Source organism: Centropristis striata, chromosome 18 (genome assembly GCF_030273125.1).
Source record: "Centropristis striata isolate RG_2023a ecotype Rhode Island chromosome 18, C.striata_1.0, whole genome shotgun sequence".
Classification (NCBI taxonomy): domain Eukaryota; kingdom Metazoa; phylum Chordata; class Actinopteri; order Perciformes; family Serranidae; genus Centropristis; species Centropristis striata.
This window is the reverse complement of record NC_081534.1, coordinates 32,715,326-32,732,627: the sequence shown is the minus strand read 5'-3', so window position 1 is coordinate 32,732,627 and position 17,302 is coordinate 32,715,326. Positions and strand designations below refer to the sequence as shown.

The window sequence follows — 17,302 nt, the reverse complement described above, 5'->3', positions numbered from 1 at the left end:
AACAGAAAGCAATAATAAAATAATATCCTGGGTATTACAATGACCTGATTGCAACCTGGTGAAGCTTATCCACTTTTCACACAACAAAAACAATACATGGTTGCTCATTTTATTTCTTTTCTATATCATCTTTTTATTGTTTTTTATTGTTATTTTATTGGTTAATTTTAAACATATTTTTAATCATAAAAGGAGTGTTTTTATCATATGAGGGAGTTTTACAAGATTTTAAGAAATAGCCTGAGCCAGAGCATGTGGCAAAACGGACTTCCTGTTTTGCCACCCTTTCTCCCCTTTAAACCTAACCCTAACGCTAATGCTAATGCTAACCCTAGCCCTAACCCTTTCTCCTCTTAAAACCTAGCCCTAACGCTAATGCTAACCCTAATCCTAGCCCTAACCCTAACCCCGCAACAGTGGAGAACATAGGACCTTTTTTCAGAAAAAGCGTTGTATGTCCAATGTATGTATTTCTACAGGGGAACATAGGACCCTTTTTGGGAAAAACTGGGAATATAGGGATAACCCTGAACTCTCTCTGTCTCCAAATCATAGAAATCAAACAATTTTCATCCATTTCTCACTCCTGCCGCTCTTGTTTTCCATTTTTTGTTCCATTTTAGTGCATGTGAATGAGCAAACATTAACATATCTGACTAACTTTTAAAAAATTAAAAAATGTGCTGAAACTTTTGGAATTCCAGCTAACTCCAAACTCCGGTTCCTTCGGCATAATGTCATCAAAATCTACTTCATGCATTGATATATGATCTGTGAACGATGATGCATGCTTTTCATTAGTCATTGCAAGTTTATATGAAGTAATTTCATTTTAAGCACATGTTTAATGAGAAGTACCAGTCATCTAATATGATTTAGAGCATTTGTACTGATCAAACCAACATTTGAACAATTAATTACGGCAGCAGTCAGACATAACTGCAACACCGGAGAGTGCGGAGCCGTACCAACAGCCGTCCATATGCACACAATTACTTTCATGTCACTTTTCCAAGCGTGTCTTTTTTTTTCCCTCCTCTCCTCGCCTCAATGTGTTAAACACATGTCCACCTTTTGATCTTCCAAGGCCACGGAGAGTTCCTGCATGTGGAAATATTAGAACTGGGTCAAATAGTGGTTGCAGAGAGATGTCTTTGCATTTTCTCGGAGCAGCAGATGACTGTCAGGTGTGTGTTGTCTGTCACGTATACGTAAACAAAGCTCCACTTTGAACAGCATTCTTTGTAGTGAAATCATTAGCCACCTCCCGAACATCTGCTAGTCAAGTTTAAACAAGCAACCAGAGCGGCTCGCAAACGCTGTTTTAACCCACTTCAAGCCAAATAATAATCACTCCTCCACTTTGCCAAGAGGAGCTTCCAGGTCTGCCAGCACAGAGTGTGACTCACACCAGCTTTGATTGCCGATTATATAATTCTTATATAATAATGACTTTATGTCAACAAAGAGAAGTGTACGGGAGCCTGAGTGAGTGGACTCAGTGGGGAGGTTCACAGCTCCTGGTGTTTGAGTGATGGAGCTGTCAGATGGCTTGTACATCGTACCTCTTTATTAAATGACATGTGGGTGAGTCTTCTACCCTCTGGATTCCTTCATCTGTTTTCTTTGCTTGAGGGAAGTCTTGGTGGGGTTTTTCCAAAGTGCAAACTCACTTTGTACCAAGATAAACGCTCAGCTCGGTTAGCATCTTCCCAAATGATCTGTGTCTTTCTGCAGTCTACCTTTAATATTATGTTAAAACTGGCAGAACAGGCTCATGGTTTAAGAAGTAGTGGTTGTTTTTTTTCCAAGTGCAAACTCAATTTTAACCAAGGTAAACGCTCAGCTCGGTTAGCATCCTCCTTAATGATCTGTGTCTTTCTGCAGTCTACCTTTAACCCATTAAGGCCTAAAGCGCCTGGAAAAAAATGCCTGGAAAACCTCTGGGCGATTTTCAAATGACCCCCTAAAACCTGAAGTTTTTCTGGAAATTCAACACCTACTAAATAATAGATTTTTCAGCCTCTGTAGCAGATAAAAATGAAATTCAAAAAGTATTTGAGAGCTTATACCCGTGGCTTTCAACGAAGTTGAGTTTATTTGTCCAAACCTTCAATAAAGTTTTTAAAAATTTAAAACAAACTCAGCAAATGTTACATTTGACTGAATAAAAAATCCTATGCATAATACTAATACATGCCCATTAGCAAGATGCAAACATGATATGACCATTGGAAGAACAAGACATAGTTCTTAATGGTAGAGTGATGCAACAGCGCTCACGGTTTTAATGGTAGAAATGCGGTAATGCTTTGGGTTAATATTCTATGGATAAGATCTTGGGTGAACAGAGTTCTAGTTTAAAGGACTTTTGAAAATGTAAATAGATAGAACAACAATAGAAGAAAAAATAACTGAAGGATAAAGGCCTTTACACGTTTGAGGCTATTTTTTGCAATGGATTCGCACATCAAGACATTGTTTTGAACAGTTCTTGCCATGAGTACTTTGACACAGAATGTGAAATTAGAAGGTGAAAATGTGACGTAACTTTTTTGACCAAATATGAGCAATTGTGTTGCGTAGAATGAATCTCACGTCAAAACATACTTGATAGTTTAGCAGCAGGTTATAAATTGCATCAACAACAACACGGAGGCTCCATAGTTTGAACCGAACCATCATGCATGAAGAGAACTGGATACAGTGTTGGAGGCGGTGCCCTGTTCATTCCTATGAAAGTTGCTCAGTGCTGCATGGAGCCAAAAAAGTTTGATTTCCATGTATAAAATCACCTGGATCTTCTATGGCTCTTCTGCATCTATTTGGTCCATAGAACAAGCACCTTAGGGACTTCCTGTTTGGTTTTCTGCAAACTTAAATGGGAATAAAATGATTTAATTGTAAAGGTCTTCTAGAGTTTCTAGATATAATTAAATTCTGATATTGAAACAAGACAAGTCGCCAGGTGCTCTGACCTTCAAAAAAATGCCTCTGCTGATTCACAGATGTGTCTTTCCCAATGTGTTTCTATGGGAAAATGTTGGCATCATTGACACAAAACTGGCTTAAAAGCCTTAAGACAACAAACTTTATAACTCCTTTCAACCTTGACAGATGCAGAACAAACCAGAACCACACCTTTCCTTCTTACCTTTCAAAGTAAAAGCCCAAGGCACATGCGCCATTTCAGGGAACTTAATCTCACTGGAGGCAATCCCACTGAAATAGGAAATAATGTTGAAACCATCGTTTTATTCCATTTTATGTTGCAGCTGTTGCAAATTCACATCGCTGTTGGTCTGAGTAATTTTGATGTGAAATACTCACAAGAGAGAGAGAGAGATCACATTTTCATTTCATATATTCATCCGCCCCAGGTGTGTTTAGGCCTGAAGTCACAGGCCTCGGGGAATAAATTAGTCCGGGTTGTTTAGGGTGGGAAACAACTTTTTTAGCCGCTCGCCGTGCTCCATAAAATCTGAAGCAATATGACTCCTTTAGGGATCTTTTTTTAGAGGTCTGGGGACACCCATCAATGTCACATCTGCAGGAATTACTAGAGTCAGAGTCAACATGCATGTGAACCTCTTTAGTCTTTAAAGTCTTTAAATGAAGTTTTTAGTCCTGTTGATTCCTGCTGAAACATATGCATCTTTAAAAACACGCCATAAATTAGGATGAGGTTGATCAGTTTTCTTGCCAAAACTAAAAATATGATATATTTTTCAGTTTTTTTATTGTAAATGTGTGAAAAAGTTCTCATAAATTCAACCTTTTCTGTTTTTTAACATTTTTGAGGGTTTTTTTCTAGTACATTTGTGATTTATTTTTCTTATGAATTTGAGGGTTTTTTTGTTTATTTTTGAGGTTTTTTTTTACTGTGTTATTATCTGCAGAAAACCAACTCTTTGGTCCAAACCAGAGTTTGTTTGTTGGTTCACACCAGCAGAAACCAAACAGACTTTCAGACAAAACAAGTTATTTAGAGAGGAAAACAAACAGCTCAGGGGGAATGAAGCTTTAGATATCGTCAAAGGTACGATGACTGGTTTTATAATGTTTCTGGAACTCTGCAGGCTAGAGACGTACTAGAAATGGCCTCTACTTTGTCATAATTATAGCTTTCCAACAAGTGCTCCGGTGCGATCAATAGCTTTGTAATCCATCATGGAATAACAGTGTCTTCTTAGAGACCGATAAAGAATGTCTTCTGTTAATATTAATCAGTTTTCCATGCTGAAAGGAGTTGTTGTTGGACGATTGCAGTAAATGTTGTGTAAATAAAAGGTGTAAAAACCTTCATTTACTTCAAAGACGCTTAACAGATAACGATCCTCAGATCATGAGAGTTTGAAGCTCCAATAGGTGTTTTCTTGCCAAAACTAAAAATATGATGCTGCTGTATCTAATGTCTGTGAGATGAGATTAGATATAAATGTGACAGATTTTAGGAATTGTTACGTTCTGTGAGATCAGAATCATTGTCCCAAGGTTTCAGAGTTTTTGGGTAATTTTGTCTTCTTTTTTTGGTAATTGTGTGTCTTTTTTTGGTCATTTTGTGTCTTCTTAAGTAATTTAGTTTTTTTTCTATCATTTTGTGTCTTTTTTGGTCATTTTGTGTCTTTTTAAGTAATTGTGTGTCTTTTTTTGGTCATTTTGTAACTTTTTTAAGTAATTTAGTTTTTTTTTCTGTCATTTTGTGTCTTTTTTTAGTAATTTTGTGTCTTTTTGTTCATTTTGTGTCTTTTTTGGTAATTCTGTGTCTTTTTTAGTAATTCTGTGTCTTTTTTTTGTAATTTTGTGTCTTTTTTTTTGTAATTTTGTTTTTTTTAAAGAAGGGTGCCCAGATCTTTTAAAAGTCATCCACCTCACATTTAAATCTGTGTGTTAGATATTCCAATGGTATTAGGTCAAATATCACTTTGTGCCAACCCCCAATTGTTGGAGATGCAAGTTTCCAAATGTTCAAATTGGTCCTTAACTTTCTTTTTCTTCTTGGTCTTCCTGCAGGTCTGACCCAGCCGAGGGACCTGTCCTTCTCCGAGGTGGGCCCCAGGAGCTTCAGGGCCTCCTGGGCCAACGACGCCACCAACGTGGAGTCCTACCTGGTTCAGTTCAAGCCGGCGGATGAAGACGGTCACTACGTGTCCGTGTCGGTCCCCGGAGACCAGCTGACGGCGGCGCTGCCCCACCTCACCCCGCTCACCCGCTACGAGGTCAACGTCTTCGCTCACTACGACACGGGCAGCAGCTTACCTGTGACCGGCTTTGAGACCACCTTAGAAGGTTTGTACACTCAAGACTTTTATTTTTTAACCCTTTATTGGGCCAAGGACTATATTTGGTAACTTCAGTGGATATCAAAATGGGGTCCCCATGTAATATTTCGAGAAGAAAGTTGCAAATTTACTAGATTAAAGTGGCAAATCTACAAGAAAAAAAGTTGCAGATTTAAGAGATTTAAAGTGGCAAATCTGCGCGAAAAGAGTCTTCCATTTTTTGGGGTCATTTTGTGTCTTTTTTAAAAAATTTTGTGTCTTTCTTGGGTAATTTTGTCTTCTTTTTTTTTGTAATTTTGTGTCTTTTTTTGGTAATTGTGTGTCTTTTTTTGGTCATTTTGTGTCTTTTTAAGTAATTTTGTGTCTTTTTAAGTAATTGTGTGTCTTTTTTTGGTCATTTTGTGTATTTTTTTTAAGTAATTTAGTTTTTTTCTATCATTCTGTGTCTTTTTTTTAAATAATTTTGTGTCTGTTTTGGTAATTGTGTGTCTTTTTTTGGTCATTTTGTGTCTTTTTTAAGTAATTTAGTTTTTTTCTGTCATTTTGCGTCTTTTTTTTTTGTAATTTAGTTTTTTTTAAAGAAGGGTGCCCAGATCTTTAAAAAGTCATCCACCTCACATTTAAATCTGTGTGTTAGATATTCCAATGGTGTTAGGTTAAATATCACTTTGTGCCAACTACCACTTGTTGGAGGTGCATTATCAATCCACCTGAGTAATATATCCTTTCGAGCAGCAAATGTGAGGGGACTTCCTGGTTAAATGAAGGTTAAATAACCAGTAACTTACTGGTTCTCATGTATTGTAGAACTGGGTTCCGTGCAGAACCTCCGAGTGTCCGAGGAGACGACGGACAGCTTCAGGGTGTCGTGGCAGCCGGCTCCAGGAGACGTCTCTCGCTACCGGGTGACCTATGAACCTGCAGGAGACGAGAGTTTGAGGCGGGAGACGACCACCGCGGGCCCCGACACCACCATGGTGCTGCAGCAGCTCCAGCCCAAAACCACGTACCGGGTCACCGTCACGCCTGAGTACACGTCAGGCCCCGGAGTACCGCGGCAGACCGACGGCACCACCAAAGAAGGTGAATATACTGTTGGATGTTAGAAAGAGAGGTACAGTTTCAAGTTTCTCAGCATTGATGATCAGCAACGAGCGTCAATAAATCGTTTTAGAACTTACTTTAAAGAATATGTCAATATTACTATTGTAATATTATAATTATAATATTATTACTGGCTCATAATCATCAAATTTAAACTTTTTCTACCATATCAAAAGAATATTTCATGGAATATCACCTGTATTATATATAATTTAATAGGAAAAGTGTGACACAGAAATGCACAAATTGTTAATTTGTGATATTTTTTTCTCGTGCATTTTTTTGTTTTTTTCTTGTACATTTTTGAGTTTTTCTTCGAAATTTCTTCCTCGTTTTTACTCGTAAAATTGTGAGCTTTTTTGTTGTGAATTTGTGAGGAATTTTTCTCATTTTTTTTTTTTTTTGTTGTAAATTTGTGAGTTTTTTCTCATAAATTTGAATTTTTTTCTTGACTATTTTTGAGATTTTTTTGTCATGAATTTGAGTTTTTTTCCCATTATTTTTTTGGGGGATTTTTTACTGCGTTATTATCTGCAGAAAACCAACTCTGAGAACCCAGTTCACAGACTTTCAGACAAAAAAACAGTTAGTTTAGAGAGGAAAACAAACAGCTGAGGGGGAATAACCCCTTTAGATATCGTCAAAGGTACGATGACTGGTTTTATAACAGATCTGGAACTCTGCAGGCTAGAGACGTACTAGAAATGGCCTCTACTTTGTCATAATTATAGCTTTCCAAAGAGTTTTCCAGTGCGATCAATAGCTTTGTAATCCAGCATGGAACAACAGTGTCTTCTTAGAGACCCATAAAGAATGTCTTCTGTTAATATGAATCTTGTTGGACGATTGCAGTAAATGTTCTGTAAAAAAGGTGTAAAAACCTTAATTTGCTTCAAAGACGGTTAACAGATAACGATCCTCAGATCATGAGAGTCTAAAACTCCAACAGGTGGTGAATCTTTGTTCCAAAACAGATTTTGGGGCCAGAAGTTGAGCTCTGAAGTCCAGAAATCTGAGAAGCTGGTTAAGCAACGGGTTGAGTCACAGGTTCTGATCCACAACAGGTGCCTGCAGATGTCTTCTGATCATTGTGTTTATGTAGTAAAAGCACAAAAAAAAGAAACACGAATTGGATGTTTTAATCAAAGAGATGATGGATGATAAGAAAACACTGGGTGCAAGCTGTGTTTCCATCTGTTGGCGTCATTTAACCCTCTGGAGGCTCCAAAAGCGCCAAAGCATGGCTTCTTCATCACATCCAGACTAGAAAACAAAGCAGACCAGAAAAAGACACAAAATGACCAAGAAAAAGACACAAAATAACAGAAAAAGACACAAAATAACAGAAAAAGACACAACAACAGACACAAAATGACAAAAAAAGGCTCATAAAAGACACCAATGACCAAAAAAGACACAAAATAACTAAAAAGACACAAAATAACTAAAAAAGACATAAAATAACTGAAAAAGACACAACAACAGACACAAAATGACAAAAAAAGACACATAAAGGACAACAGTGACAAAAAAGACAAAAAATGACAAAAAAGACACAAAATAACTAAAAAAGACACAACAACAGACACAAAAAGACACAAAATGACAAAAAAATTAGAAGACAGAATAACAAAAAAAACCCTACAGAAGACATAAAAATGACTAAAAAAAGACACAAAATGACCAAGAAAAAGACACTGTTAGATAATTTATCTTGTTTTAAGAGTTCATTTCTTATTTTAAGCGTTCAACTTGTTTATTTCTAGATTTAATAATCTTAATTTAATAAATCTTGTCAAGGTAAATTATCTGTCCATGCAGCAAGATCATTTCCCTCAGATTTACTGTTTTTATCTGGTTTTTAGACTAAACACCTTTTTTGCAGTGCAATCGGTCCAGACCTGTCAAAGAAGTCATGTGCATTTTTCCCCCTAATGTATTGTATATTTTATTACTTTGAAACTATTTTGAGTTTAAAAACCTTGCATAAAGTACTAGTATAAAGTGAGAGAAAGTTAGGGAAAGAAAATGTTCTTGCACAAGGCCAAATTATTTTATCATTGCCAGTGCAGAAATAATTTCCACATCTCAGATTTTCATGAGAAAATTGAGAACTTTTCCTGCAGTGAAGCGTTTATGATGCACTAAGGGATTGTTAGAAAACAGAGGATCAGTGGGTCTGTGGCCTAATTATCACCATAATCATGTCCTTGACTGGCTAAAAAGATGAGAAACTTTTATGCGTCTTTTTTGGTCATTTTGTCTTTTTTTTTTGTGTCATTTTTATGTCTTCTGTGGGGTTTTTTTATGGTTATGCTGTCTTCTCAGTTTGTGTTATTTTTGGTCATTTTGTGTCTTTTTTTGGTCATTTTGTGTCTTTTTTGGTCATTTTGTGTCTTTTTTTGTCATTTTGTGCCTTTTTTTTGGTAATTTTGTGTCTTTTTGTTCATTTTGTGTCTTTTTGTTGTCATTTTGTGTCTTTTTTGGTAATTTGGTGTCTTTTTTGGTCATTTTGTGTCTTTTTGTTGTCATTTTGTGTCTTTTTTGGTCATTTTGTGTCTTTTTTTGTCATTTTGTGTTTTTGTTTGGTCATTTTGTGTCTTTTTTTGGTCATTTTGTGTCTTTTTTGGTCATTTTGTGTATTTTTTTGTCATTTTGTGCCTTTTTTTTGGTAATTTTGTCTGTTTTTTGTCATTTTGTGTCTTTTTGTTCATTTTGTGTCTTTTTGTTGTCATTTTGTGTCTTTTTTGGTAATTTGGTGTCTTTTTTGGTCATTTTGTGTCATTTTCGGTCATTTTGTGTCTTTTTTGGTCATTTTGTGTCTTTTTTTAGTCATTTTGTGTCTTTATGTGGTCATTTTGTGTCTTTTTTTTGTCATTTTGTGCCTTTTTTTGTCATTTTGTGTCTTTATTGGTCATTTTGTGTCTGTTGAGAAACTGTCTGGGACGTCCTTGACCAAGACTCTGAGCTCCCAGTTGCTCCAGTTGAGCTGCACAGTATAAAAGTGTTTGTACTGGGCAGCTACCAGGACGTGAACCAGTGGAAGTCGGGCACGTTCACTCACTCAATTATCCTTTTGAAGAAGTAATTGTTAAAATAAAGCCGTGACTCATGTGCCCTGCTGCTTAAGTCCCTGGTGTTACCGCCTACTGCTGACTGGTTTATTGGTGAGTGTTTTTTCCTACTGGGTGGTGAAAATGTCACGGACTTTAAGTGAAATACGCTTATTTTTCCCCCAAAATGGTCATCTAAGTGCTGCAACCGAGTACTATGTGCTTTTGTACCAACATAAGACTTGGTGGAAAAGGAAAAAAAAGGGCAATTCATGCAAAAGCCACAAGGCTTTGCATAGATTCATAGTTTTGAGATAAAGTCATGGCACAGCAAACATTATAATGGGAACAGTATTGAAAGTCGTACAGGGGGGAGGAAAGTCTAAATCCATCTGAGAGCCAGCTGGATGTTTCATGTCAAAGAGGTGCAAGCTGGGATCAATCCTGCCGCTTTTTATAAACTGTCAAAAATTTAAAAAAAATAAAAGAAATTCACCTCAGACGACAAGCAGCTGCTCCGTCTGGAAGAACCAGGAGGTGACCAGCACGGCTGTTGCCATGGCAAACAGGAATATAACGGGTTTTTTTCCCAGTATTTTGGCTCAAGGTTGGTTTGGAAGATACCTCCCTAACGGCGCTAAAGCTAACAAGTTTCTCCATGAGATAATCTCCCTTCAAGAGAGAAACATCCAGAGTTTAGAGGAAACTCTCCTCCACTTCTTTCCTTCCCCATTGTTTATCACCATGGAGTACATCTTGGCCCACTTTAATTTCCCCCGCTTTCCTTTGCTTCTGTCTGTTTTTCATTCCTTTCCCTTTAAGGCAGGACAGATTTGACCAGCAACTCGATGGGTGGCAGGTGGTACTAACACTGGTCATTTTGTGTTTTTTTTTTTAGTCATTTTGTGTCATTTTTTAGTCATTTTTTAGTCATTTTGTGTCTTTTTTTAGTCATTTTGTGTCTTTTTTTTGTCATTTTGTGTCTCTTTTAGTCATTTTGTGTCTTTTTTGGTCATTATGTATCTTTTTTTAGTCATTTTGTGTCTTTTTTTAGTCATTTTGTGTCTCTTTTGGTCATTTTGTGTCTTTTTTGGTCATTTTGTGTCTTTTTTTAGTCATTTTGTGTCTTTTTTAGTCATTTTGTGTCTTTTTTTGTCATTTTGTGTCTCTTTTAGTCATTTTGTGTCTTTTTTGGTCATTTTGTATCTTTTTTTAGTCATTTTGTGTCTTTTTTTAGTCATTTTGTGTCTCTTTTGGTCATTTTGTGTCTTTTTTGGTCATTTTGTGTCTTTTTTTAGTCATTTTGTGTCTTTTTTGGTCATTTTGTGTCTTTTTTTAGGCATTTTGTGTCTTTTTTTAGGCATTTTGTGTCTTTTTTGGTCATTTTGTGTCTTTTTTTAGTCATTTTGTGTCTTTTTTTTAGTCATTTTGTGTCTTTTCTTAGTCATTTTGTCATTTTTGGTCATTTTGTGTCTTTTTTTAGTCATTTTGTGTCTTTTTTTAGTCATTTTGTGTCTTTTTTTGGTCATTTTGTGTCTTTTTTTAGTCATTTTGTGTCTTTTTTGGTCATTTTGTGTCTTTTTTTAGTCATTTTGTGTCTTTTTTGGTCATTTTGTGTCTCTTTTAGTCATTTTGTGTCTTTTTTGGTCATTTTGTATCTTTTTTTAGTCATTTTGTGTCTTTTTTTAGTCATTTTGTGTCTCTTTTGGTCATTTTGTGTCTTTTTTGGTCATTTTGTGTCTTTTTTTAGTCATTTTGTGTCTTTTTTAGTCATTTTGTGTCTTTTTTTGTCATTTTGTGTCTCTTTTAGTCATTTTGTGTCTTTTTTGGTCATTTTGTATCTTTTTTTAGTCATTTTGTGTCTTTTTTTAGTCATTTTGTGTCTCTTTTGGTCATTTTGTGTCTTTTTTGGTCATTTTGTGTCTTTTTTTAGTCATTTTGTGTCTTTTTTGGTCATTTTGTGTCTTTTTTTAGGCATTTTGTGTCTTTTTTTAGGCATTTTGTGTCTTTTTTGGTCATTTTGTGTCTTTTTTTAGTCATTTTGTGTCTTTTTTTGTCATTTTGTGTCTTTTTTTAGTCATTTTGTGTCTTTTTTGGTCATTTTGTGTATTTTTTTAGGCATTTTGTGTCTTTTTTTAGGCATTTTGTGTCTTTTTTGGTCATTTTGTGTCTTTTTTTAGTCATTTTGTGTCTTTTTTTTAGTCATTTTGTGTCTTTTCTTAGTCATTTTGTGTCTTTTTTGGTCATTTTGTGTCTTTTTTTAGTCGTTTTTTCCCCAGTATTTTGGCTCAAGGTTGGTTTGGAAGATACCTCCCTAACGGCGCTAAAGCTAACAAGTTTCTCCATGAGATAATCTCCCTTCAAGAGAGAAACATCCAGAGTTTAGAGGAAACTCTCCTCCACTTCTTTCCTTCCCCATTGTTTATCACCATGGAGTACATCTTGGCCCACTTTAATTTCCCCCGCTTTCCTTTGCTTCTGTCTGTTTTTCATTCCTTTCCCTTTAAGGCAGGACAGATCTGACGAGCAGCTCGATGGGTGGCAGGTTGTACTAACATTGCAGGGTTAGGAGTTCACTTTCCACCGGGGTTAAAAAATGTGTGGACTCCTGGCACTCCCCGGCAACGCAGGAATGAAAGCAAACGCCAATCGGCAGATGACGCCTTTAAAAAGAAAACCTCCACTGAGGATGTCAGGATGCAGTGTTTCCACCTCGGTGTTTAACTCTATGGAGTCTTATTTTGTCCATCTTTGAATCCTTTTCATGTCTTTTCGTGTCTTTGTAAGTCACTTTGTGTCTTTTTTTGGCCATTTGTGTCTTTTTGTGTCTGTTGTTGTGTCTTTTTTAGTTATTTGGAAATGTGGAAATGATTCCCGCACTTGCAATGATAAAATAATTTGGCCTTGTGAAAGAACATTTTCTTTTCTGAACTTTTTCTCACTTTATACTTGTAATTCATGCAATTATGTGATTTTTTATACTCAAAATAGTTATAAAGTAATGAAATATACAGTACATTAGGTGAAAAACTGCACATGACTTCTCCAACAGGTCTGGACTGATTGTTAATTGTGTTTGTGTCGAAGAGAAAATTCGAAACTTTGAGGAAATTGGTCAATCAGCGATCTCGCCTTAATCACCGGTACCGGCCACATAAGAACGAATCTGTTCTTACGAACATGCAAAAGCATTTTTGGTAACTTGAAATGTCAGAATAATAAAGTAAGACCGTTTTCTTCTGATCACAAAACCTTTGATTTCCTACTTTCTACATTTATTTATCATGTCCCAATCAACAAATAACACAAGAAAGCAAAACTTTTTAAAAGTCGTCTTCCATGCAGATTGTTGTTCGGTTATTCAGCTTCATGTTCTGACCTGGTCCCCGACTCTCTCAGCCAGGGGTTCCCCTACTGATCTGAGGGTTTTTGAAGAGACCATGACCACCATGAAGGTCTCCTGGGAGCCGGCTCCGGGGAACGTGCTCCAGTACCGCGTGGCCTACAAACCCTCCGCCGGCGGCCCCAAGAAGGAAGTGTCGGTGAAGGTAGACAACAGAGCCACGCTGCTGAAGAACCTGCAGCCGGGAACCCAGTACGACATCGCCGTCAGTGCGCGGTACCCGTCCGGCCTTGGGAACCCTCTGGAGGGACGAGGCACCACGCTAGAAGGTAAGCCAGTTACATTTTTGTTAAATTATTAGCATTTTGGATACAAAGAGGCAGAAACACATCAGAAAATGTGCATAGATAACCACTGTCCACCTGGTAAAGCCAGCATTCGCTCTCTTTTTGCTCTATTTTTGGTCTCCACCATCTTCTGAGGAAAATATCTGTTAAATCAAAATTCGTTAACTATAATAACCTTGTGTTGCAGCAGCTAAACCTGCAAAAATGAGACAAAAACAAACCGTTTAATACTCAAATCACCCACCTAAAGTAAACTGCACCCTAACCGTGCTGCCAAGCTAATGGTGTCTTGGTGTTTTTGTGTTATTTGTGCAAATTTAAAAAATCTAACTAACTAAAAGGCAAATTCACTTAAGATTATGAGACTTTGCAGCAGCTAAACCTGCAAAAATTTTGACTTAATACTCAAATCACCCACTTAAAGTAAAATGCACCCTAACCGTGCTGCCAAGCTAATGGTGTCTTGGTGTTTTTATGCTATTCGCACATATTTAAATTAGGTAATATGCATACATTTGGTGCAAAATTGTCTCCTTTTTATGCAAGCGAGCCTCATTGCAAAAATTCACATGCATTTACAGTGAAATAATTAGCGTCTTCAGAGAGTTGGTGGGAACTGAGCGCATTTATAAAAAGCTGTTCCTAATTTTTAATTACCGTTATAAAATCTGTCAGTGCTGTTGTTTTCAGTACATCTTCAAACTGGGATATTAAATCAGAAATATGGTTTCTGTCTGTCACGTTATGCGGAATGTTTCTGCACCCACGTCAAGACATGTAGCTTTATTTTTCTCTTTATTTTTCTTACATTTTATTGACTTGTTTGCTCTGTAATATCACGAGAACAATATCTTTTGTCAATTTTGAATTCATGGTGATATTAGCGTAAAATAGAAGATAAAAAAAAGCTCAATAAAACTCCCAAATCTTCTCCAGTCGCAAATCCATTTCATACAGAGTCATTTCATTCAGTATTTGGGATTTTTTTCAGGTTCAAAGATTCAAATTTAATAAAGTTTAAGAACAAAATTATAATGTAATTCAAAGTTAAGATCCAGCTATTGTGGGAGAACATCCTGTAACTCTTGACTTGGTTGTCGACTGTATTTACATTAACTTTTAGTAATGCGCCGTCTGCAGCAGATACAGTGAATAAATACACATAACACATATCTAGAGATCTGTCTTCACAGCAGAGGCAGAAATACAAAATAAAGTCTGGTAATATAAAACTGGGCTTTATTTCTATCAGCTCTGGCACGCAGCTGTGACCCGCTGATCCTCCCAGATTAAGCGATTACACTATTTTTATTATGACTGTGTGGCCCAACAACCACAGCTAATGTTTGAGGTTTTCTCTCTAATTGCTGTGACTAAACCCTGGAAGCCCACCAGGTCGTCACAAGGGCTCTAAAAACAAACATTTAATAAAGGTCCGCGTTTCTTTTTTCTTTTTTTTTGCTCCGGAGCAAAATGTTACGAGTGATCCTGCTCTCAGAGCCCGGAGAGGCTCGGAGGGTCCAGATTATTGTTACAGCAGAGGAATAATAAACAGGCAGAACAAGAGAGGTGAGGAGATATGGAGGAGAGGAGGAAGAGGAGGAGGAAGATCTCTGGTTTCTGTACAGCTTTACATTTAGTGTGGTAGTGACAGTACAGATGTTAAGTCCTTTAACACCTGGTCTGGGTCTCATTCTTATAGTTTTTGTACAAGTTAAAGCTGGAGTCGACCATTGGAGATGTTATTATTTATGCAGAATGAGAGAAACTAGACGTCTGCAGAGAGGGAAGCTGTTCCTATTAGATCAGGGGTCTCAAACTTGCGGCCCGTGGGCCAATTGTGGCCCTCGTGATGATATTTTGTGGCCCCCACCTTGATAAGAAAGTTTAATGTGAGTTTTATATGAATGGCACTTTACCGTGTTGTGTGTGGAAGGTCCCTTTAATTACTTTTTTTTTAAATAATTTTGTGTCGTTTTTGGTAATTCTGTGTCTTTTTTTGGTAATTTTGTGTCTTTTTTTGGTAATTTTGTGGACACAAAATGACTAAAAAAGACACAAAATAACTAAAAAAGTCACAAAATGACCAAAAAAAGACAAAAATATTAGATTTAACCATGTCAAATGGTTATTTTAACACCCTCTGTCTACTGGAGATGTTAGCACCTGCAACCATAATACTGCAAACTTACAGAAATATAACATTAGTTCACCTAAAAGTGACATTTCAGTATATAACTTAGTGAGAATCTTTTGCTGCACACATATTGTAAGACATAGTGAGTGTGAGGAGAACATTTCCTCTTTATTTCTGACAGGTTATTGCCTGTATCTGCTTTTGTGATCTTAAAGACTCCAAAGAGTTCTTTGGTTCGGCAGTTTATAAAATCTAAGTTTACGATTCGTTTTACACTCTTGGCACCGTGGCGTACCACACGGCAGCTTTTAGGCCTTTGCCAGATTTGACAAGGAGGCTTCTTTATGCCACACAGAGTCAATATTAAAAGTGATGAATTATTCTTCTCCCCTCTGGTGTGGGAGGGGTTTAATTGCAGCCTGTCGCTATAAAACATGTGTTAACATCAGAGAAGGGATGGAGGTAAAAATGAGAGTTAAGCCTTGTGCAAACCTTATAATTAGCAGACAGCTTAACTAGTGGTAGCCCTCAGGTGGAGCTGGTTATGATGGATGCAGTTAATCAGTGAGAGAAGCAGTGGACACAGCAGCCTGAGAGGTAAAGAGGAGAAAGAGCAAGACCGGACAGGAATGTGAGCCAGCTGAGAGCAGAGCTGGAAGGTTAGGAGGAGCAGGAACACTGACTCATCCTCTCTCTCTGTTTATGTCTCCATGTGTCTCTGTTTCTCACCTTCTGTCTTTGTCCTCAGCTCTGTTTGCTTTATTTCTCTCTGTCTCCCTTCTGTCTCTCACCGCTGGACTTTCTTTGTCTCTTTGTGTTATTTTACTTTCTTTCTGTCTGTGTCTTTGTTGCTATCTGCCTTTCTTTCTTTCTTCCCACCTTGTGAGGACACGCCTGGAATTTAATAGTGTGGTCCACGCTCTCTGTGTTTCGGCCTGCACAGTTCTGCAGATGCAATTAATACAACGTCGTCATTCTTTCTTTGGAAAACTTCAGGTTGTCTCTGGCCCGTACTGGTGCAGCGCGGTGCGTTTGTTCTGCCAATTGCATTTATTCTGCCGTGTTGCATTCACAGTCCTGGTGGAGCATGGTGTATTTTAACTGCCATGATGCATTCACAGTCCTGGTGCAGCACGGTGCATTTGTTCTGCCATGATGCATTCACAATCCTGATGCGGCACGGTGCATTTGTTCTGCCGTGTTGCATTCACAGTCCTGGTGGAGCATGGTGTATTTTAACTGCCGTGATGCATTCACAGTCCTGGTGCAGCACGGTGCATTTGTTCTGCCATGATGCATTCACAGTCCTGGTGCAGCGTGTTGCATTTTATCTGCCGTGTTGCATTCACAGTCCTGGTTAAGCACAGTAAATTTGTTCCGCCGTGTTGCATTCATGGTCCTGATGCGGCACGGTGTATTTGTTCTGCCGTGTTGCATTCACAGTCCTGGCGTCGTGATGCAATCACAGTCCTGGTGCAGCACGGTGGGTTTATTCTGCCGTGTTGCATTCATAGTCCTGGCGTGTTGCATTCAAAGTCCTGGTGCAGCAACACGGTGCAGTTGTTCTGCCGTGGTGCATTCACAGTCCTGGTTGAGCACAGTGAATTTGTCCTGCTGTGTTGCATTCACAGTCCTAGTGCAGCAACACAGTGCATTCGTTCTACCGTGTTGCATTCACTGTCCTGGTGCCTTTGTTCTACTGTGATGCATTCACAGTCCTGGCGTGTTGCATTCACAGTCCTGGTGCAGCAGCACAGTGCAGTTGTTCTGCCGTGTTGCATTCACAGTCCAGTCCTGCCGTGTGTAAACTGTAAGACACCCCGTGTGTTGGCCCTCACCAGAGCAGCTGGCAGTCGGTTCTCGTTACTTTATTCAGAGTTAAACTTGTGAGATCTGCAGTGGAAAACGGCCCCGATACTGTCCGTCCAGTAAAAGCAGTGAGCTCACTGTTTCTTATAGTAAAACTGTGATTGTACAGTAAGAGCTCACATTAAGCTCCTTCAGGGCCTCGTCTGGTGCTCCGGAGATCTCTGTTT

At 37.8% G+C, this 17,302-nt stretch overlaps 2 protein-coding genes across 2 annotated transcripts in view; both read left to right on the top strand.

Annotated features, from left to right (window-relative positions):
* The window catches only part of col12a1b (collagen, type XII, alpha 1b), a 226,376-nt gene that overhangs the window by 25,734 nt on the left and 183,340 nt on the right, over positions 1–17,302 (top strand). Inside the window, exons 10-12 of the mRNA XM_059355858.1 lie at positions 5,014–5,289; positions 6,090–6,365; positions 12,839–13,111. Coding sequence (XP_059211841.1) covers positions 5,014–5,289; positions 6,090–6,365; positions 12,839–13,111 — 825 coding nt within the window. The remainder of the gene's footprint in view (positions 1–5,013; positions 5,290–6,089; positions 6,366–12,838; positions 13,112–17,302) is intronic.
* LOC131991721 (cytochrome c oxidase subunit 7A2, mitochondrial-like) overlaps positions 1–17,302 on the top strand; it is a 76,483-nt gene that overhangs the window by 39,208 nt on the left and 19,973 nt on the right. The gene's annotated exons all lie outside the window — the stretch shown is intronic.